The following is a 22726-nucleotide window of genomic DNA, read 5'->3' on the forward strand; positions in this document are numbered from 1 at the left end:
ATAAGCTTCCTGAAAATGGAGAAAGTCCTCAGAGTTCTAGGACACCATGGAGTTCAAGAGGTCAATGCTAGACTGCCTCCTAAGAGCTCAGGCTAATACTGCTACAGTTGTGGAAAGATTGCACCACTTTCAAATAATATTGCAGTCAATATGATGATCAAATAAAGAAAAGATGGATGTTGAGTAATACTTTTTGTTGTTGCCATGTTATTTTGACACTCCACACATTGAATAACCAAACATTAGCTTTAATTTAGGGACTTGGTAAAGACGAGGAGCCAGTATTCGACACAGGGTCCCTCTGTGTAGCCCTGGCTGTCCTGGAATTCGCTCTGTAGACCAGGCTGTCCTTCAGCTCACAAAGCTCTATCTTCCCCTGCCTCCAGAGTGCTGGGATTAAAAGCATAGTCCACCACCACCGCGTTAAGATGAAGGTATTTTAAAAATGATTTATTTCCTAAGTTTGTGTGTGTGTGTGCGTGTGTGTGTGTGTCTGCATGTACACATAAACACGGGGGGGGGCCTGTGGAAGCCAGAAGAGGGTGTTGGATCCCCTGGAGCTTGAATTACAGGTGATTGTGAGCTACCCCAACACGGATACTGGAAACAGAACTCAGCTCCTCTGCAAGAGCAAGAAGTGGTATTAGTGACTGAGTCAACTCTAGTCCCAAGATTAGTTTTACTTAAAGGGTATAAATAAACTTAAGATTAAAAAGAATAAAATTTAGCCGGGCATTGGTGGCGCACGCCTTTAATCCCAGCACTCGGGAGGCAGAGGCAGGCAGATCTCTGTGAGTTCGAGCCCAGGCTGGACCGACAGCCTCCAAAACACAGAAACCCTGTCTCGTAAAACCAAAAAAAAAAAAAAAAAGAATAAAATTTATTTATATGAATGTGTTTGCTTGCTTGAATTTATGTGTATCACGTGTGTGCAAGATCCTTCAGAGGCCAGAAGAGGGCTTCAGATCTCCTGGAAGTGGAGTTACAGACTGTTTATTTACATGACATATACCCGCAAATATTAATTTATAACTAGAACATTTTTTCTTGATTAAATTCATTTTTTTTGTTTTCCCCTCTAAATACACTGGAGTGGATCTGTGTGTTTTAGTCATCCTGTCTTTACTGATGGAATAATAAAATGCACGAGAGAAGCCCTAACCAGTGCATCGACCCTGAACTATGCTTTAAATGGTCCATACTTAGAACGGCAAGATGAAAGCCACTGGGAGGAAAGCCTACAGGTAAGCGTTCAGGGCTCAGGAGGTATGTAATTGTCTCTTAGCGAGTGCAGACACACGTGTGGTTACTCAGCGCGCCCGCCACAGAAAGGTTGTTTTCCCCGAGGGAGGGAGCCAGAGAGCCTGGCGTTCCTACTTCCGGCCCCGGCCCCGCCCTCACAGTTGCTAGGAGACGTGATGTCACCGGAAGCGAGGCCTGGGATAGGCTGAGGCCTGGGGAAGCCTCTCCCACACAGCAGCTTGGGTGCCGGCGCTTGCTCCCCAGCTGTTCCTAGGCCGGCGGCGAGGGTCCGGGACGGAGCGACCGATCCCCGCTCCCGCAGGCCCGGCCTGCCGTCCTCGCCGAGTCGGTCGGTGCTCCCGTCGGGCCGGCAGGCTGGCTAGTAGCTTCCGGGCGGGTGCCCGCGCTCCTGACTGACAGGCGCCGTCCCCACAGCCCGCGCCACCCGCCACGTCCCCGCTCTCGGCCGGCACACGGCGTGGCTGCCACCGACCTCTCGGAACCCAGCGCGATGCGGGTTCCCGGCTTCTTCGGAGCCGCGCGGATACCCCAGCGCCGGCGCCCGGGGCCGCTGTCGTCCTCCGCTTGGCCGCTGCTGCTGTTCCTGCTGGCGGCCGCGGGGCCGGTGCGCGCCTGGGAGAGCGCAGACCTGGAGTTGTTCGACTTGGTGGAGGAGGTGCAGCTGAACTTCTACGAGTTCCTCGGGGTGCAGCAGGTAAGCGCGCGGGCCGCGGCGGCCGCCAGCCCTTCCCCAGCCCCTCACCCTCGCGCCGACTTTGGAACTTCTGGTCTAAGTGCCGGGCTGGACGGGGCCACCAGCTCGGGGATGCTGATACCTTTTCTTTGGCCTTCTGGGGACCATCCTTTCCCCACCCCCAAAAGCTGTGCCCGAAGAAGAAGGAAAGAGAGGTGTGGGTAGACCATTTTTAAGCTTACCCACTCTCAAGTGTGACACAGTAAGTATGTGTCACCCCAAATTGTCATCTTCCCACTTACACATATTTTTACTTCATCTGCCTTCCTCTCTCGTCCTCTCTGGGAAGAAAGAAATACGTTTTGCCCAGCGTCTCTTGGCAGTTTCCTTGCACTGTATTTCGTAATCGTTATAGCCTGCTACTTAGTATTCGTGTTACAGTTAGAAATCTGGAAGAATTTGAAGCCTCCTCTCCTCCTAGGAGAAGCTGCTAAGCCTTCAGGGCTTGAGGTATATGGGAAGAGAAGCCGAGGATAGTCTGTGTATGTGTCTTTGCCTGTATTCCTTTCTGTTCTGGTTTTAGCTTGGGTCTTTAACTTGCGATTAAGTGTTGGTATTTATCCAGAATCTACCTGAAACAGTGAACAGAAAAAGTAGACATGTTACTAACTTCACGATTATGGAATGAAAGACAGAATTTCCCAAGATCTGATTAAGTCCTTCACACTATACATACGTTGTGGAGCCTTTTCAAAAAGAAAGACACACTTAACAGGATTTAGCTAGGGAATGTACCTCTTCCTACTTTCAAAGGAAATTAAATTGAACTATTAAATATAATTTTGTTTTTGTTTTTAGAGACAGGGTTTCCTGCGTAGCTTTGGAGCCTGTCCTGGAACTCACTTTGTAAACCAAGCTGGGCTCAAACTCAGGAATCTGCCTGCCTCTGCATCCCAAGTGCTGGGATTAAAGGCTTGTGCCACCACACCTGGTTTGAAATTTAATTTTCAATCATTGCCTTTTAATTCCATGATTGCATATAAAATTACTGAGTATAAAATTGCCATGGAGCTGAACTTTACAGTTCAAATTTTTGTAAGAATTATGAGTATTTCACATCTCAAATTCTTTTTTTTTTTTTTTTTTTTTTTTGGTTTTACGAGACAGGGTTTCTCTGTATTGTTTTGGAGGCAGTCAGTCCAGCCTGGCCTCGAACTCACAGAGATCCGCCTGCCTCTGCCTCCCGAGTGCTGGGATTAAAGTCACATCTCAAATTCTTAAATACAAGTGGTTTTGTGGTAACTGTAAAGTGTTACCTGGTGTCACTTCCTGTTCACAGATACAAAAAATATGCCTCATTTCCAAAGTAAGTGACTATGCAGTGTAGTCCTGGCTGTCCTGGAACTCAGAGATCCTCTAAAGGCGAGTGCCACCACCACCTGCCTGGGTTTGGGTTTTTGAGACAAGGTCTTACTATGTATCTCAAGCTATCCTCTAAACCTTTATTCTCCAGCCTTAGGCTCCTTCTGGGTGTTGAGATTACAGGCTTTTTCCATTATATCAGGCCAGAAGATTCATTTTACTTTGTAATTTTTTTTATTTAGATTAGCACAGGAAATAATTCCTTCTAAAAATTTTCCATTTGATTTTATTTTATTTAGGTTAGGTAGCCCCTTACCACCACCCCCAAGGTGGTGCATTGGCTTGCCTGGTACTTACGAGGTAGACTGGGCTAACCTCAAAGTCACAGATCTCCATCAGCCTAGCTCAAGGACTACTGGAATTGAAGGCATGTGCCACTACATCTGGCCTAGTCCTTTCCATCTTGGTGTGTGTATACCTCTGTCAGTGTGCTTATACATTTTTTTTAGTATCATGTCACAATGCTGCTCTAGTTTTTTGTTTTGTTTTTAATGTTCATGGGTGTTTTGCCCCATGTATGTGTGTTCATCATATGTGTGCCTGGTACCCACAGAGGCCAGAAGAGGCCATCTAATCCCCTGGAATTACAGACAGTGTGAGCTGCCATGTGGCTGTTGGGAGTCAAGCCTTTGAGAGAGCAGACAGTAATCTTAACCACTGAGCTACCTCTCCAACACCAGGAGTATTCTTTATTGAATCTATCTATCTATCTATCTATCTATCTATCTATCTATCTATCTATCTATCTATCTATCTATCTATCTGTGCACGCGCCATGGAAGGTCAGAGGATAGCTCTTGGGAGTTGGTGTTCTCTTTCCATGAGGGTCCCAGGGATTAAGCTTGGCAGCAGGTACCTTTTAACTACTGAGCCATCTTGCTTGCTTATGACTCACTTTAATATTGAGAATACTTATTTAGTATTCATTAAAATTGGTTAAATTCTGTAGCTAGTGAGAGTATTATGTATAACTGTGCTGGCTAGTATTTTGTCAACTTGACCCAAGCTAGAGTCATCTTTGAAGAGGGAATCTCAATTGAGAAAAATGCCTGGATTAGATTGGTCTGTAGGCAAGTTTGTGGGAGCATTTTCTTGACTAATGATTGATGTTGGAGGGCCCAGCCCACTGTGTGTAGTGCCATTCCTGGGCGGGTGGTCCTAAGTTATATGTTAGAAGCCAGTAAGTAGCATGCCTGCCTGGTCTCTGCTTCAGTTCCTGCCTTGACATATTTCAAAGATGGACTGTGAGTGGAAATGTAAGCCAAAAAACAGTTTTCTTCCTTAAGTTTGTTTTGTCAGGGTTTTGTCACAGCAACAGAAAACAAGTTAAGACAACAACCAATAAAGAAAGTCTTGACAATGCTTTTGATTTGTTGGTAGAAATAAAGCTTCTTTAAGAGAATACAAAGGCTGGGCAGTGATGGTGCACACCTTTAATCACCTCACTCAGGAGGCAGAGGCAGGCAGATCTCTGAGCTTGAGGCCAGCCTGGTCTACATAGCCACTTCCAGGACAGCCAGAGCTGTTACACAGAGAAACCCTGTCTGGAACCCTGCCCTGCCCCCCCAAAAGCAAGCAAACAAAGAAGCAAAAAAATGGTGGAGAGAATGAGAACACAGAGACTTAGCAGAAGTGATTTCAAATTTAAATTATCTATTGGCCAGAGAGATAGCTCAGCACCTAGGAGCACTTGCTGATCTTGTAGAGGAATGGAGTTCAGTTCCTAGCACCTGTGTTTTTCAGCTCCCAACTGTTCACAATTCAGTTGTAGGAGATCTGACACTCTGTTTTGGCCTCTGAGGGTATGGTACTCACTCACATGTACAAATCTATATACTTTATACATACTTAAAAATATTAAATTAGCTAATGTAGCCTTATTTGTGCACAATTGTGGTTTTTAATTTCATGCTATTTAATTTACAGTAAATTAGTCAGTATGGACAACTAGAAACCTTAACTTTGTAAGAAAAGATGGGGAAATTATGAATAGATAATTGAGACGATTTGGTAAAATTTGATAATAATCCAGAAAATTAAGTTTTGTTTCTGTGTTTAGCTGTATTGAAATAAAAAAGAAAGCCAGAAGGAATTTTATTTTTTTGACACATAAAAATAGATTGGAAAGTTCTTTGAATCTTAGCTTTCGAAGACTTTCAAGGGACCAGATAGTTGGTAGATATAAACTCAACCTGTTTAAAGTTCAGTGTGAGACAGTCAAGCCATGGCCAAACAATCTTTTGTTGACTCATAGATGTTAGGAACAGAACAGGAGAAAGACTACCCAATGTTGTTTACTCAGTGGAGACTTATTTAGTTTACTGGATCTTAAGCATAAAACCTTTAGCCTCATTTAGCTTAATAGATTAGTGGGGGTGAGAACACAAATAGGAAAAATAGCAGATGGCCAGAGGCTTCTGAAGGACATTATAAGTTATAAGGCATTAATTCCATTTACAAGGACTCTACCTTTATAATCTATCAATTGTTAGATGCACTCACTCTTAGTATTTACTACTGTGGGTATTGGATTTCCATGTACTATTTTGGAAGGACTCAAGCATTCAGATTATAGCATGATGGAGGAGCATTCAGCATGGTGGATAAGCAGTCAAGGATGAGAGTAAGTGTACAGGCCTTTTGTTAGTATTCACATACTTGTACTGGCCTGTCCTTGGAGTTCTGACAGGATACGTCCTCAGCAGCAGCCACTAAGAGCACCACTTGTGCGTATTCACTATGTTCACTTTTAAAAGGCCCTGCCCACCTCCCATCCTTCTCTCTTTCTTCCTCTCCCTCTCTGTTCCACTCTTTCTCTCCCTCACCCTTTTCTTTCCCCCTCTTTCCTCCTCTTTCTTGCTGCTCCTGTCTAGAGGTCTCCCCCCTCCCCTTCCCCCTTCTTATGATCCCTTTCCCTCTGTTTGAACCCTGTCTTGTGGCATCTTTCTCTTTGGCTTTTCTTAAATTACAACATTACTCAGAAGTTTGTTGAATGTTTGAAGGAATAGCAAGGCAGCCAGTATGGCTGGAGCCGAGTGATAGATAGTAGTAACAGGAGATAAGTTCCAAGTCATAAGTGGTAAGGACAGATCATAAAGGGGCTTGCAGGCCATTGTTAGGACTTTGACTTTTGCTTATAATTAAGGTGGGGAGTGGTTATTGACCAGATTTGAAGTAAATCTGTCATGTTTTTGTGTTAAAGATAGTTTATAAGGCATTAGTTACTTAGAGAAATCATGGTAGTGTAGAATGTAACATAGGCCTGGGTGGTAGCAGTGACATTGGTATAAAGTGACTAGATTCTGGATTTAATTTGATCATAAAGTTGACAAGGTTTCACTCAGATGGTGTGTTGGTTAGTTGTTTTATTTCTTTGCTCGTTTTCCCCAACTTGACGTAGACTAAAGTCATCTGAGAAGGACCTTCATTTGAGAAAATGCATCCATAAAACTAGCCTGTATGCAAGTCTTTAGGACATTTTCTTGATAAATGATTGGCATGAGAGTGCTTAGCCTACTGTGGATGGTGCCACTTCTGGGCATGTGGTATTGGGCCATATAAGGAAGCAGGCTAAGTAAGCCATAGGAAGAAAGCCAGTAAGCAGGGTTCCTCCACAGCCTCTGCTTCAGTTCCTGCCTCAAGTTACACTTTTAACTTCTCTTCATAATGGAATATAAGCTACAAGGTTAAAGACACCCTTTCATCCCTAAGTTACTTTTGGTCATGGTCTTTATCACAACAATAGGAAAGCAAACTAGGATAGATGGGTTGAAAGTGGGTTCTAACAGAAGAGAGATTGAAGACAGTGCTAAAGGTTACAGAGGCAGTTGAACTTATTTAGTTGTAGAAGCCTGGTTGAGGATTCTGGTTGAGGGAAAAATCAAGAGCTTGGTGTTGGTCACACTAAATTTGCCATTTCTGTTCAACACAGTAGGGCTGGCATGTAGGTGTTTGGTTATTCAGGTCTGGAGTTCAAATGGAAAATTTTGGGCTGTGGATATGAAACAGTTCTTGGTACCTAGAAGGTATCTTGAAACCACATAACTGGATGAGTTTATCCAAAAGAACGAATCTAAAAGATAAGGGAAGAAGTCTGAGCCAGACAGATAAAAAGCCAGTGAGGAAGATAGGAAAGGCAAGCAAAAAAAAAGTGATGTCTTTCAAGTCAACTAGAGCAAACATCTCAGAGAGTAATCAGCTGAGTAAAATGATGAAGATTCAAATAAGATGGTTCTGAGAATTGGCTGGACTTAGCATAGGTCATTGGCTACCTCAGTAAGAGCTATTCCAGTGAGCTAGTGGATTCAGGAGAGAAGACAGAAGAATTGGACACCAGAAATTAGACGGTTCTGATTGCATCCTTTGTCTTACAGTTGTATAGTTGTAATAAACGTGGCTTTTAGATTTTGGACCATACCATCTTCTAGCTTTATGACCTCAGGTAGTTTTTAGAGTTATCTCATTTTTTAGAAAAGGTGGATTTTAGAGGCACCTGCAGTATACACTGAATGAAATAATGATGAAACCCTATAAATATTATAACAAAAACTAAATTGCAATTCCCCAAATAAGTACTTTTTTGACAGTTTTTACTCAACAACGGGTTACACCTATATAATGGGATTTTTTTTTAAGCACAGGACTCTGTATGTATTTCAAGATGTTCTAAAAAGTTAGAAAAGGACTTGAGAAGTCTTTGGTAGAGGGTGAGTCAGTGGTTCAGCTTGTTCTTAGAATGCTTTTTAATTGTTCATAGGGCACTCCAATGTGACTGTTGCATCTTTTCAAAGAGATGGGGATGGAAAGTTGAATTCAGTGCAGGAAGGAGGATATGCTTTTGAAAATCTTGAATCTAACTTAAATTCTAGATCTCTGCATAATATTTATGTTTCATCTAAAAGTTTCTTGGACTCCCATATTTATCATGGAATCTGTGACAACTCTCGTTTTTTTTTTTCTTTTTCTTTTTGTAATTATCTTGTGGGACCAGTAATTTAATAGAATATTCTAGCCAAGAATAAATAGTTCATTTTTATTTTAAAAATCAGCAAATATTCTCCAATTGCTTCATTAGTAATAAATGTGCCATACGTTCTCTCTGTGCCTTGCTTGTGTCTTCTGTTTTTTGGATGGAAAAGGAGACTCATTAACTGGCCATCTTAAACTCTAACACAGCCCTTTTTTGAAAAATGAAGATGCTTTTCATAGTTGACTGGTGCATCTGCATTGTAGTTACCAGTTATATCTAATTATTTGTATTGTGATTTCCATTGCACTTGTGATGCTAGTGTGCAGTTCAGTCTTTAAGCATTTATTTCCTTGTAAATTTTTTGTATAATTAGCCTCCTTTTTATTATGATCTGGAATTATGTCTTAATTTAGAGGAAGGGAAATATGCAAACTCTAGAATGGTAGATCACCCTTCAACTGTATTTCTCATGTTGGCATATTGTGTATAGACTTAGAGATGGATAAATACTTATTTAATTATATACAGCTTTGAATCAGATGTGATTATTATAATTAGTTTATTTTTCTTGTGTACAAAAGGCTTAGTGTAGCTTAGTGAGGATTACCTAAGCACATTTTATAGCGAAAGGCAAGTTTGTTGCAGAAATTTTGCCACATACAATCTAGAGCTGACAGATCAGAAACTTTCTAGCTGCCTTTTCTGGTGTTTGTAGTCTTTTTCAGTGCCAAACAGTAGAACACTCAGATATTTTACCTTTTACTTCCATAGGCAATAATTACATTGAATTGGAAAACTGAAATTGTCTTTTATGGGTGGAATTACTCATTGAGGTCTATCTATTCTTTTGTTTTGTTTTTCAAGACAGGGCTTCTTTGTGTAGCCTTGGCTGCCCTGGAACCAGCTCTATATATAGTCCAGGCTAGCCTTGAACTCACAGAACTCACCACGCATTAAGAGATCTATTTTAACGTCTTGTTGAATAATAGGTCAGTCAGCACCTTAGTGACAGATTTCAAAAATCCCACTTTTCTCAAGGTTCAGAGTGAAGTAGATCATAGGATGGAAGTAAAAGTCAGTATTTGGTTTGAGGGTTAGTGAGGGGAGAGTATTTGTGGCAGGTAAGAGTAACAAGTACTTTTTTTTTTTTTTTTTTTTTTTTTGGTTTTTCAAGACAGGGTTTCTCTGTATTGTTTTGGAGGCTATTGGTCCAGCCCAGCCTCGAACTCACAGAGATCCGCCTGCCTCTGCCTCCCGAGTGCTGGGATTAAAGGCGTGCACCACCACCGCCCGGCTAACAAGTACTTTTATAAGATGCCTGTTATCAGGGTCAGTGGGTTCCCAGATTTGTGAGATTTTCTATCAGCGAAGAACTGTTACTTTAATACTTTTAAAATATTTCCTAAGACAGGCATTATTGCTATATTTGGGTGGTGATGGTGTCAGTGAATTTTGTGTATCATTAAAATTGCTCTAAAGCCTTTTTTGAATAGTGTGATAAAGAGATAAAGAAATGGAGTTAGAGTGAAGGGAGGCTTGTAATTGTGGGAAGTAAGACCTTGGTAACTATTATAACAAAGCAATAGTCATATGCAATTTGTGGAAATCAATCTTTATTGTCATAAAGCATTTATTTGTGAAAGATGGGTCCTATACAAATGAATGTGAAATATTTTCACTCTTTTTAAAATAACATATTTTAAGAGTTGAATATTTGGGTTTGATAGTATTAGTTACACTTACTGATGGAGATGGGGATCTGACCATTAGTACTTAAATTAGATATTTAATCTAGAATTTGTGTTTCATTCTTTATCTATTAGATACTAAAATAAAGTTAGCATCCATTTACTTTTTCAATAAGTATTCCTGTTTACCACCACTCAGTAGCTGGGTTCTCATATGTAATCAGGCATATTGCAAAAGCAAGGGCAAACATTTGCACTTTTGCTTATAAAATGTGCATAAAACAGTAAATAACTTCATTATTGAATGAGTGCCTATTTTAATAGCTGCTAGTACGGCAGTAGCCATTAGTTTGTGTACAGTCAGGAGTAGAATTGAGTTGTTTAATATTAAACTAAGTCTAAGATCAAGAATAAAATAAAGGACATGCAGTATCCAAATGCCCCTGAGAACAAAATAATTCTACAAGGTAATAATTTCTTTAGTTAAACAAATTCAGGAATACATAAACTCCTGATTATAAAAGGCACAAGAATTTTATAAAGCTATGTGGTATTATATTGTGAACATTAAATTGAGATCAGAAGGAAGACATCACCATTGTCATTTACTGGACCATAGGGAAGTCTGAGGGTTTAAAACTGTCAGCTAAGAAAGATAGAAACTTATTTCTAGCCAGTCCTTTAGAATTTGATCGATACTGAAAAAAGTAAGGTTTGGGAGATATTCCATGATCAGTTAGATTTGTATATTACCAATAAATTTCTGACTTTTAGAAATTTAGAAATTGCAAATTTTATCAGCAATTATTTTCACTTTTGTTTAAAAGATTAGTATTAGCCAGGTGGTGGTGGCACACGCCTTTAATCTTAACATTTAGGAGGCAGAAGCAGGCAAATCTCTGTGAGAGGCCAGCCTTGTCTACAGAGTGAGTTCCAGGACAGCCAGGGATACACAGAGAAACCTTGTCTAGAAAAACCATGTAAGTAAATAAACAAATAAAATATTAGTATTTATTTGGGGTATAGTGGCACATATCTGTAATTCCAGCACTTGGTAGACAAATAGACTTCTTTCAAATTTAGGGCCAGTATGGTCTACACACTGAGTTCCAAACTATCTAGAGCTACATAGAAAAACCCTGTCTTAAAAAATAAAGATTAATATTTATTTTTATGTTCCTTTTTGGGTTTTAAGTGGTATTTTGTGTTAATAGTTGGTGATTTAGCTAGGCGGTGGAGTCACACGCCTTTAATTCCAGCACTCTCTGGGAGGCAGAGGCAGGCAGATCTCTGTGAGTTCCAGACCAGCCTGGTCTACAAGAGCTAGTTCCAGGACAACCTCCAAAGCCACATAGAAACCATGTTTCATAATCCCCCTCTCCCCCCAAAAATAATTGGTGGCTTGAGTTGATTTATGGGAGTTAAGGGACAATAAGAGCAATGTAGGAAAGTTAGGAATTGTGACTTTGCTTTTAGTTAATTATATTTTACATTATTTTTGTACGGATCTTTTATCTATACTAAAGCTGAAAATTGTGATTTTATTTGCAGTTAGTTGTATCTTAGGGAATTTTTTAAAATGGGTCTTTTATCTACAGTAGGAAATAGGCTTCCTGGTTTAAGTAAAGCAAATTACTTTAAATATTAGATGAAGTGCAAGTGATTACGATGTTGTAATTTTCATAGTAGCTCTATGGAATATACTTGTGGTATCACACTGTTAGATGTATTTTACCTTTAATGTAGGTTGATTGTGAAAGTGGTTATTGTGCAAAGCTTCAGTTTTCAACAGTGCTGACTTAAAAAAAAAAAGCAAAACTTAGTGGTTTTGAATTGTCTTCAAAGTCCATAGCACAAAATTTTTTACATTATCTTCATTGTAAATAAATCTTTAAGTTGATTTGACTTTTGGCAATAGTTAATAGTCATTTGGAGCTAAATTTGGTTATGAAATTAAGTTGGCAAGCTCTGAAAAACACTGTTTATGTTGATGAAGAGATCTGAATGTAGAACAAGTACTCTACTAGCAAGGTACATCCTCAGCCCCTGTCAGTAATTTTTTTCAAGGCAGGCATGGTAGGGCACTGTAATTCCAGCACCTAGGATCACCAGTTCAAAACCAGCCTGCCTTACATGGTAAGGTTAAGGCCATTCTGAGCTGAATAGCAAAACCTCACTCAAAAAAGGGAAATAACTAACTGCACTCAGTGGTAGAGTACTTGTCTAGCATGTGCAAAGCCTTTTTTGGTAAAAGAATGTATTGGAGTAACTAACCTTTGGGGAAAAGAATGAAAAAAATGTATAAATACAAATATTAAAAATAATGGAGTAATATCTCCATCTTGTGGTCTTTTTCGGATATTGCCATTAAAAATGTTGTGGGGTTGTATTTTTCACAACTGTAGGTATAAGTAAGAATATAGTGTAAGACAGGTAAAAATATGAGCCAGAGATTTCCCGCAGTGTTCTGTAGGAACCTTGAACTGAGCTTCCCAATTATTCACTGGATATGAGTGTACTGAGGTAGTGATATCTGCCCCAGGTTGTCCTATGTGTTTACTTTAGTGTGTCTTACATTACACATAAGCCTTTTGGGGAGCACCTTGGTTTATGTGTGGTTGTGACTATATATATATATATATATATATATATATATATATATACATATATATATGTCTCCTTCAAATTAGGTTTATCAAAACTTTTTGTAAACTAAAGACTCTCATTTAGCTGTCATAGAAATAAAAGCATTAACATGAGTCCAGGAATCAAGCCAAAGGAAGAGCCAAAGTTTTTAACATTAATGTAATTTAATCACTTTATTATTTACCTTAGATAGCAGAATACTGACTAAATGTTATGAGTCTGCACTAATTCAGAGGAATATAGTTCAGTTACAGATAAGGGATTCATATACTTAATATTTGGGAAAAATTGTGTGTGTGCTGAATATGTACAGACTTAGTCATTTTCCTGAGTGATACAATATAACAACTATCTATATGGTATTTGTATTGTGTACAGTATTGTAATTAATCTGAAGATAACTTAAGTAGTTTTTAAGATTTATTTGTATTTTATGTGTAATGAGTGTTTTGCAGACATGTATGTCTGGGCGCCACTTGTGTGCTTGGTGTCTCTGGAGACCAGAAGAAGGTGTTAGATCCTCTGAAACTAAGAGTTACAGCTGGTTGTGAATTGCTATGTGGATGCTGGGAATGAAACCCAGGTCTTCTGTGAAAGCAGCAAGTGTTCTTTGCAGCTGAGTGCTATCTCTAACCCTTCTAGAGATGACGTGAGGTACACGGGAGAAAGCGTGTTGTGTACAGATACTACTTCCTTTCCTATAAAGCACTTGAGCACCCCTACATTCTGAGATCTCCGGGGGTCCTGGAACTGATATAAAAGATTCTTGGTGGTCTAGTGATCCAATGCCATTTACTGAATGAAAAGACAAACGAGTTTGTAACATATAAAATATATATCTTGAATAGCCTAAAGTAATGCTTTATGCACTAGGAGAGAAGAAATATTCTACTTACAAATCTTGCATAGTAGACACTCTGATTTCTGACAGATAGTGGAGAACAATACTTTGTGAAAGATACCAGCAACAGATGTAATTTAGAAAATAAAAGATATAAACACGAAATTAGCTTTAATAGTATATTTAATTTAAATTCATATGTCAACAATACTCAACATTTTGGGTTTTATTTGTAACCCTATGGATTGAATCCAAGGCCTTGCACATGCAAGTGTTCTACTACTTGGATGCCTTCCTTCCACAAACACATATCTTTTGAAATAGAGTGTTGCTGTGTAGTTCAGACTGGAGTTGATCTTGCCATTTAAGTCATGCTAATTTTGAACTGGTGAGTCCTGAGATTACAGGTATGGTCTACCATGATTTTAACTGTAGCAACACACACACACACACACACACACACACACACACACACACACACACACACACACAGCTTTATTTACAAGATATTTCAGAGTCTAGCATTTTGTACTAGACTTTAAAATATGATGTATATTTTACATTTATATGTCTAGCACATCTCCCTTCTGATACTAAGTTTTATTGAAAATATTTGATCTGTGTGATATATGGTTGATGTTGCAAATCACAAACATATTGTTCTAAGCATGCTTGAAATTTGGCTAGAATGTTGTTAAATTTAAATATAAATTAAAACTAAAATTTTAGTTTCTCAGTTCTAGCATATTTCAAGTGCTCACCTATGGATATTGGATAGCATGAGTTAGATAACACAGCCTTTGAGAATAGCAATTTCTGTGTGCTTAGATATAGTTGAATATTTTGAGTAGACTTCTAATTACTGTTTTTGCTTTGTCAAGTTTGTAGTTTTCTTTCCTTTTTTTTTACTCTGTGTGTGTGTGTGTGTGTATGTGGTGTATGTGTGCATGCCTGTCTATCTGTATCACAACCGTGTGCTTGGAAGTCAGAGGACAACTTTGAGGAATGGGTTCTCTCCTTCCACCATGTGGTCTTAAGGGTTGAATACAGGTTGTCAAGCTTGACAGCAGGTGCATTTTATCTGCCGAGCCATCTCACCAGTCCTAGTGTGAAGGGTGTTTTCTTTGCTCGTTTTAGGATTGCTCTATTTATGCTAGATATCATCTTCCTACTTAGTTGTTTGTACATTTTATACATATTTTGTTCTCTAAAACATTGCTTGATAGGTTCATGCTATTCTCCAGGGTACAATGGTTATCTCAATGTCTATAAACAGGCCTGTTTGATTGGGATGATTTTTAAGTAATGTTTGATTTAAATTGGTCATTTGCTTTTGCTGAATTGCCTGGTATATTTTATGATTCTATAATTTTGTTTTTGTATTCTTAGGGGGGGGCGGGGGTGCACAAGTGGAGGGCAGAGGTTGACATAGGGCGTTTTCCTGAATCACATTTTAGCCAGTCACAGAAGCAAGGACTTTCAGTTGTAAAGTTGGCCAGTCTAGCTAGCCAGCTTGCTGTGGGGATCCCCTGTGTCTCCCTCCCAAGTGCTGGGATTACAAGCAGGAAGCCACATCTACCCTGGCACTTACAGAAATGCAAACTGTAGTCCTCGTGCTCATGTGGCACATGCTTTACCCCTTGAACATCTCCCAGCACTGATTCTGTGTACCAAGAATTACCAGTGTTTATACTTTGTAATTTTAACTTTGAGTTTCCCTCTTTATCCTGTCACTTACCCAATCTCATATATAGGTAGCTATTAAAGATGCAGTATATCCCCTGTTGTCACCTTCTTTGATTATTAAAATGTCTTTAATTAGATATTTTTCAAAGGAGATATCTAGATTAAGTTAATATTTGTGCCAGTCTTTTAGCTCTTCAATACCAATGAGCAGTTCTGCGGCCATTTTGTTGTAGTGGTTGCCTGTGTCATCTCTTCATATCTTCCAATGAATAGTGCTTTACTTTGGTCTGCTTTATTAATTGCTCATCCTTTCCCTTACCTTCTATAGTTTCATAAGTAGTCAACGAAAAGAAGTATATCATAATCTGACACTTTTTACATCTACATAACTGTACAAGAAAGAAATTGCATTAAGAGTCTGAAATGTTAAAGGTGCTTCATTGGAGGGCCTCACACTCATGGGTATATGGGTAGCACAAATAAGACTCTGTGGAAGATGATAGATAGATAGATAGATAGATAGATAGATAGATAGATAGACAGACAGATAGACAGAAAGAAAGAAATTGGACTAAATGGAAGATAGGTAGGTAGATAGATAGTGATCTAGAAGAGTTAGGGAAAGTCATAGATGAATATGATTAAAATACATTGTATGTATGTGTGAAATTCTCAAAAATTATGTTGAAAATACATCAACTTGAGGGAAAACCAAGGACAAAATAACAAAGAACCAGCACTAGAATTCTGAGGTTGGAAAAACCTCACCAATGTCTTTACCCTTGTAGAGGATTCTTCTGTAGCACACCAAGATAAATGGTTATCCAGCTTGCCTGATTACATCTAAAAGGATTAGGAGATAATTTGCATAATAATGCTCCATAGTGTATTCTTATGTAATACTCAAACCATAATTCTTATTCCTACTTAAAAATTCATTCACTACCTTCTTTTGGAGCACTGATGAATGTCAGTTTTTCTATGATGCCTTATAAAATACACAGGAAAATAACTAGTTTTACACACAGTGGAGTCATAAAAAAAAGAATATGGGCAGTTGTGAGAGGTTACTTGTTTTCGTCACTTGTCTTCTTGGGGTTACTGTAAGTAATTGCTAGGGCTCATCAAATCAGCAATAGGAGATTTCTGGAAAAATAAGATAATTTTGAGTTTGCCACTTTTGGTAATATGGGCCATGAAATGAACCTAATTATAAATAATCCCAGAAACTGTTAGAGCTCTGCTTTTGAAACAGAGCTCCAGTGTACAGATGTGTGGATTGTGCAACTGCTCCAAACTGGCTGCCATGATGTAGACAGAGACTTTGGGATTGTTGTGCAGATCTGAACGTAATTTAGACTGTGATGTAAGTCAGTTCCCCTTGATAAGAAAGATGTAATACTTAAATGGCTATGTGTGAGCATGAATTTTCTGGCCCAACTGGTCCCACCACCCTTGGGCCCCAAATAAACACACAAAAACTTATATTAATTATAAAGTGTTGACCGATGACTAGGGCTTCTTTTTGGATAGCTTTGTCTTAATTATTAATCCATTTCTATTAATCTCAGTATTTCCACGTGGTCTTATGTTACTAGAGAAGGGTCTGGACCTCTAACTCCTTTGGGGGCTCACAGAATTCTTATTTCCTAGCCCCACCTATAATCCCAGCTGCTTAGGATACTGCAGCAAATTAAAAGCCTGAATAGACCACATAGTGAATTCAGGACCAGCCTGGATAACTTAGTGAGATCTATCTCAAGAAGTAAAAAGAAGATTGGGGATGTAGCTGAGAGATAGATAATGTGCTTGAGGCCTGTACTACAATAACAAACAAAAAGTAAATACTACTTATTCTTAAAAGCTCACTCTAAACTTAATCCCACAGTAGAATTTTCTGTATTGCCTATTCTTCTAATTAGATATGACCACACTCAAATCCAAGGCAATTTTTTTTGCGGGGGGTGTAGGGGTGGTGGTGGGAGGCTGGGAGTGGTAGGGATGATGGGAATGGAAGCCAGGTGTTCAGATATGCTGATCTCATGCTCTACCACTGAACTACATGCATCTCAGTTCGGGTGGCAAATATTTTACAGATTTTAAAAAATTTATGTATGTGAGTGTTTACCTGCCTGTATGTATGTATATTATGTGTGTACCTGGCTCCCACAGAGGTCAGAAAAGGGCATTAGATCTCCAGAAACTGGAGTTACAGACAGTTTTGAGCCACAATGTGTATGCTAGGAACTGAACCTGGGTTCTTTGCAGCAGGTACTCTTAACTGCTGAGCCATCTCTCTAGCCCCAACAGGTTCTTATTAGTTCACTCCAGATACATGTAGTTGGTATAGTGCAAATAAATACAAGATAGAATTATGATTCAGAATAAGCTGTCTAGTTTCCATACCAGAAAGAGAAAAGGCAAGAATAATTGAAGAGAAATAAATTCGGTAGTCTACTTAAGAAAATCAATTGCATAAGTATAGGGAAGCTCTAGTTTGACCTTAATAGAAATAAATGCTCATTTCATTTGATTGCTTGTTGAATTAGGCCAACTATTTGTCTTTACTGCTTTTAAATTCAACCCATAATTTGCTCTAATAAAAATATAGCAAGATGAGCATAAAAAATACAACACATTCTACGTTCGTATGTTAAACAGTCTTGATGGCATGTTTTAAGAGGGACACTGACAAACTGAATTTTAAGTAGAGATTCTGGGACAGTTTTCAAGAGGAACATATTTAGTGTGGAAAGAAAAGGTAAAGGAGATGTATGATCACTGAGTTCAAATGTTAGTGAGCCAGGTGTGTTCATGCTTGTAACCCTTGCACTCAGTCTGAGGATGGAGGATCCCTGCAAGTTGGCAGTCAGCTGGAAATATGTAGTGAGTCCATGTTTGAAACAAACACCTCCCTCAATTATTTTTAACATCCAGTTTAACACATTTTTACTTAGACTTCCATTCTGAAATAATTTTTCAGTCTTTAAAAATGCAACAAAAACGATAACATTTCTTGAATGACAGAGATGGCTCAGTGGATAAAGTGCTTGACATGCAAGTGTGAAGACCTGAGTTCAGATCCACATGAATCTAAGTTCACTGTCTCTAATAATCACAGTGCTCTTGAGTTGAGTTGGGAGGTGGAGACAGGGGAATCCTCCCAGAAGCTGACAGGTCTGATGTATGCTACAGTAACAACAAAGGAATCCTGACTCAAACAAATTAAAAACCAAGAACTGACACCTATGTTATCCTCTGACCTCCCCATGTACACCTTGGTGCATGTGCTCCTGTACACATATACATATATACATACATACAATAAAATAAAAATGATAATATAATTCTTCTATATTTTTCACCAGCTTTCTCAAATGTCTTCTTAACCATAGTTAACTTTTCAAAACCAAGAAGTTAACATTGATGCAATTTGCTAACTTACTTGTAAATTTTTTTCCTAATTAAGATTTATTTTATTTTTAATAATATGTATGGTGGGGAGGGGCACATTGCATGTGGAGGCCAAAGACTTTGTATCCCCATGGAGTTGGAGTTAAAGGTGGTTGGAAGCCCACCAATGTGGGTGTAGGGGTAGTATGCACTGTAACCATAATCCGTACATATGCTCACATTTTATAGTGGTTCGTAGTGGTCCTGCCTCCAATATTCCTAAAAAGTATGAAAGTGAAAAAAGAGCTTGTGCTAGAGTAGAAGATACTGAAGACATAGATAACTAGTTCTGCTATTTCCTCACTATCTAGCACACATTTTCTACCAAATATGGAGGAGCTTCTTAGTATAACATTAGACAGGTAGTGTAAAGACTTACCTTCTAGTTCTGAAAAAGAGAAATATGAAACTAAACAAAACTAAACTCTCCACAAAGTTTATGGTAAGAACCGAAGACTTTGTTGTAAAAAAACATCACAGAGGTTGAATACCTATATCAGGCTTTGTTTCAAGAAGGTAAAGAGATTAATAGTCCTTTTGTCTGCTGTTCTGTAGTCTATCTGACTTGCAGAGGGCTTCTTACTCAGATACTATATTAAGGCATATTTTTCTTTATTTAGTAAGGGAAAAAATTCAATATTTAATTGTTAGCTCCTGGGTGTTTATATTTTGGTCACCTGCCTAAGAATTGGGTCTAAACTCACATCCCAAACTGACTTAGCAATTATTCAGAAAACAACTAGAGATATCTGTAACATTGAGCCATGTGAGTTTCTGCTTGGGTTTAATAATGCTTTGGGAAGTTATTTCACCTTCAGAAATTTTATTTTGATTCATAGTTTATTTTATGTGCCTATCTGGAAAAGAAGGAAGTAAATTTCTGAGAGGAATCTGGTAATATTTGCTTTACAGAAACTGCATGTTGTGACTTAATTAAACTTATCTAGATTGCAGCTTTTAGCTAAATAGTGTGTTTACTTGGCATAGTGTATGGTTTTGTTTTTATTTTTCCTGAAGTCTGATGTTAGCTAAGATAAATTCCTGAATTTTGTCTGGCATTTGAATTCTGCTTCCAGCTCATGAGACTATTCAGGAAGTAGGAGGCCAGTTGTGTGGTAAATGTCTGATCTAGTCTCTGCCTACTCCTGAGAAAGCATCAGTGTGCTTTGGCTTGCTCTAGAGCAGATATAGGGTTCTCTGCTGCTTTTTTCTGTTGCTTACTATTAGTTCTGCTGATCATTACCAACGTCGCTTCTTTTTATGAGTTCCTTTTACTGTGGTTGTACTGGTGTTATGAAAGAAAAGAGAAATAGGAGAGCCTTGTAGGTAACCTGCATTTATGAAAAGACTAAGGCAGCATCCCACCAGGCTTGTCTCTTCCTTCACTAGCCATAGAAGTCAATAAATATAGCCTCTGTCCCAAGAAGACAGAATGCTTCAGCTCTGTTGCATTTTGTGACTTAGAAAGAAGAGTTGAGAAAAAGGCAGAACTGACAACATCCCTAGCTCCTGAAAGACAAGGGTAACCATTGCTGTTAATCTTTGCTGTGTCTGCATTCCTTCAGACTTGTCCTCAAAATATCTGTTAGCATTTTGACTGGATGGTTTCATTTGTTCGCTTGCTTGAGACATAATCTCACTATGTCACTCTGACTGGCCTGGAACTCACTGTGTAGACTAGGCTGGCCTTGAACCCACAGAGATCCATTGTCTTTGTCTCCCAAGTGGTGGGACTAAAGGCATGCACCACCATGCCTGACTTTAACTAGCAATTTTTAAGTTATTATTAAGATTCAGTGATAACTAGTGTGGTTGAAAAAAACTTGGCATGATATTTTAGCTGTAGTAAGATAATGCTGATGCCTTAGATAGTGTGAGTAGTGGAAAATATGGAGCTAAGTGTGGTGTTGCACTCCTGTAATCTTGGCATTTGGGAGACTGAGACCTTAGGATCAGAAGTTTGAGACATTTTGACTACAAAAGGGATTTTGAGACCAAACTGGGATACAGAGACCTTGTCTTAAAAACAAAACAAAAAGGTAATAAAAAGATACAACATTTATGTGGATGGCCTTAGTTTATCATTGAACAACCACATCTTTTTACAGTCTCACATACTTTATAGAAATAAGGCTTTTCACATAAGCCAATAAGTATCCCACAAGATGTTCATTACCAAATATTTGAACTCTTTGTTACTGTGTGTGTTTTTTTGTTTTGTTTTGTTTAGTTTTTAGGGTGTGTAGAAATAGGATCCTTGCTCTCAACTCTACATATTTAAAAGAAGCCCTATACCTGTTCAGGAAGCAGGAAAATGAATCAGCAGTAAGCCTATTACTGTCTTTAAAAAGTACATTGTTCTTCAAGATGTAAAGTCTTTCTTAAAAGTAATCAAGTATAGTCACAGATAGAACTGCTCATGCAGCAGCTATAAGGCCTGTGATGTATAAATCCCTTCAGCATATTCTACAATTTCTCAAGTACAGTTTTGCCCATTTGAAGTTACTCTTCTGATTTTCCTAGAAGAAAATTGAGGTGAATCTATCATTAAAAAACAAAACAAAAAGAAATCTTCATGCCAAAAAACTTGGTTATCAATTTATAGCTTAATAAAGGACATGTATATTTGAGTTTCTGAATAACCTCCCTTATTTGAAAAAGGTTCCTAATTAAAACCAGATGAGAGTAGCAAAGGAGACATTTAGGACACTAAAAACGATGTGCCTCATGAAACTTGTAGAATTCATCAATACATGTGGCCATGCTTTGTCATTGTTTTTGGTCTTAACATATATCAGTGTGACTCTAGTGAGCACAGTAAATAAGAGAGCTAGAGTAAAACACTAAGGTGAAAGGGTTAATTGGTCTTGCACAGTTCAGTTTGTCACTCTAGTGGCACTTTCTGTTGTCTGTGTCAACAGAGTTGCTAAGTACTTTCCCACTAAGCTTCCACTCTTATTTATACAGTTGAGCCACCAATGAGGAATGGGTCTTCATTGTCAGTTACCAGTTGTCAGGCCTTTTCTTCCTGCCCTTTCAGACCTTTTCATGCTTTTTTACTCCAGCTGTTGCTATACACCGATTTTCTTAGTCCCATGATATTCTTTTTTTAACAGTGTCTCCCTTACTCTTACTAGTTGACATGCACACTCAGTTCAACTACTCTGTATATCCTTCTCTGTCTGCTCCCCCTTTACCAAATTATGCCTCAAAACTTAGTTCAACCTTACAATACTTCTTTAAAGTCACATTTAAACTATTTAAAAATTAAAGCATAGCATCTATGGCTAAAAGTTCTATTTAACCAGCCTTTAATTGTGAGTACCCCACCCTATTATAAGGTAATATATTGAAATATATGCTTCCAGACTATTTTCTTATTACCAACTCTATTCATAACAGTAGCGTTGCTGAAAATTTACATAAATGTTAGTTTTGAGATATGTTTGGCTGCTTATTTTTTACATATACATACACAGAAAGATGTATACACACTATATAAAAATTTCTAATTAAAATTTAACTGCTTCATATTACTTTGTATGTAGCATTTTAGTTATCTGTTACTAGATGTTTCAGTTAATAATATTTTTTCTCTATTTTAAACAATACCACAGTGAATAACCTTATATCTGTTTCTTGTATATATTCCTCAGTTTTTTGAGGGCATGGGGTGGGAGGAGGCAGTGTTTTCCAAACAGCAACTAATGAAATCAGCTTAGTAGGTTTAAATCTACATTACAAAAACCAATAGAAAGCAATAGGAAATATTAGTGTTAAGGGTACTTACTTTTTTGTGAAATAAATGTGTTAAGTTCTGAATTGTGTTATTAAGTTTTTCTGCTGCTGTAGGTATTAATAAAACAGCTTACCCTGTGACATCAAGCCTATTTGTGCTGTGGGTTATGTATGCCTTGTAGTGGATTACCTGGGGATAGGCTGCATAGTATTAATCTTGTTAGAGCCAACTTTCAGAGTGCCTGTACTAGTTTATACACCCAATACTCTAATTAGAATTTAGCATTATAGTCATATCTTTACATCTTTGTATTCGTGAGAGTAAAAAAAAATCCCAACTTATTTCA

At 38.4% G+C, this 22726-nt stretch overlaps 1 protein-coding gene across 2 annotated transcripts in view; it reads left to right on the forward strand.

Annotated features, from left to right (window-relative positions):
- The first annotated feature begins 1456 nt into the window (after positions 1 to 1456).
- Positions 1457 to 22726, forward strand: part of Dnajc1 (DnaJ heat shock protein family (Hsp40) member C1) — a 152830-nt gene continuing 131560 nt past the window's right edge. Inside the window, exon 1 of one of the 2 annotated variants that reach the window (XM_040755442.1) lies at positions 1457 to 1957. In XM_040755442.1, coding sequence (XP_040611376.1) covers positions 1754 to 1957 — 204 coding nt within the window. In that variant the 5' untranslated portion in view covers positions 1457 to 1753. The remainder of the gene's footprint in view (positions 1958 to 22726) is intronic. The other variant, XM_040755441.1, reaches the window with a different exon arrangement.

This window comes from Mesocricetus auratus, unplaced genomic scaffold (genome assembly GCF_017639785.1).
Source record: "Mesocricetus auratus isolate SY011 unplaced genomic scaffold, BCM_Maur_2.0 Super-Scaffold_100013, whole genome shotgun sequence".
Classification (NCBI taxonomy): Eukaryota; Metazoa; Chordata; class Mammalia; order Rodentia; family Cricetidae; genus Mesocricetus; species Mesocricetus auratus.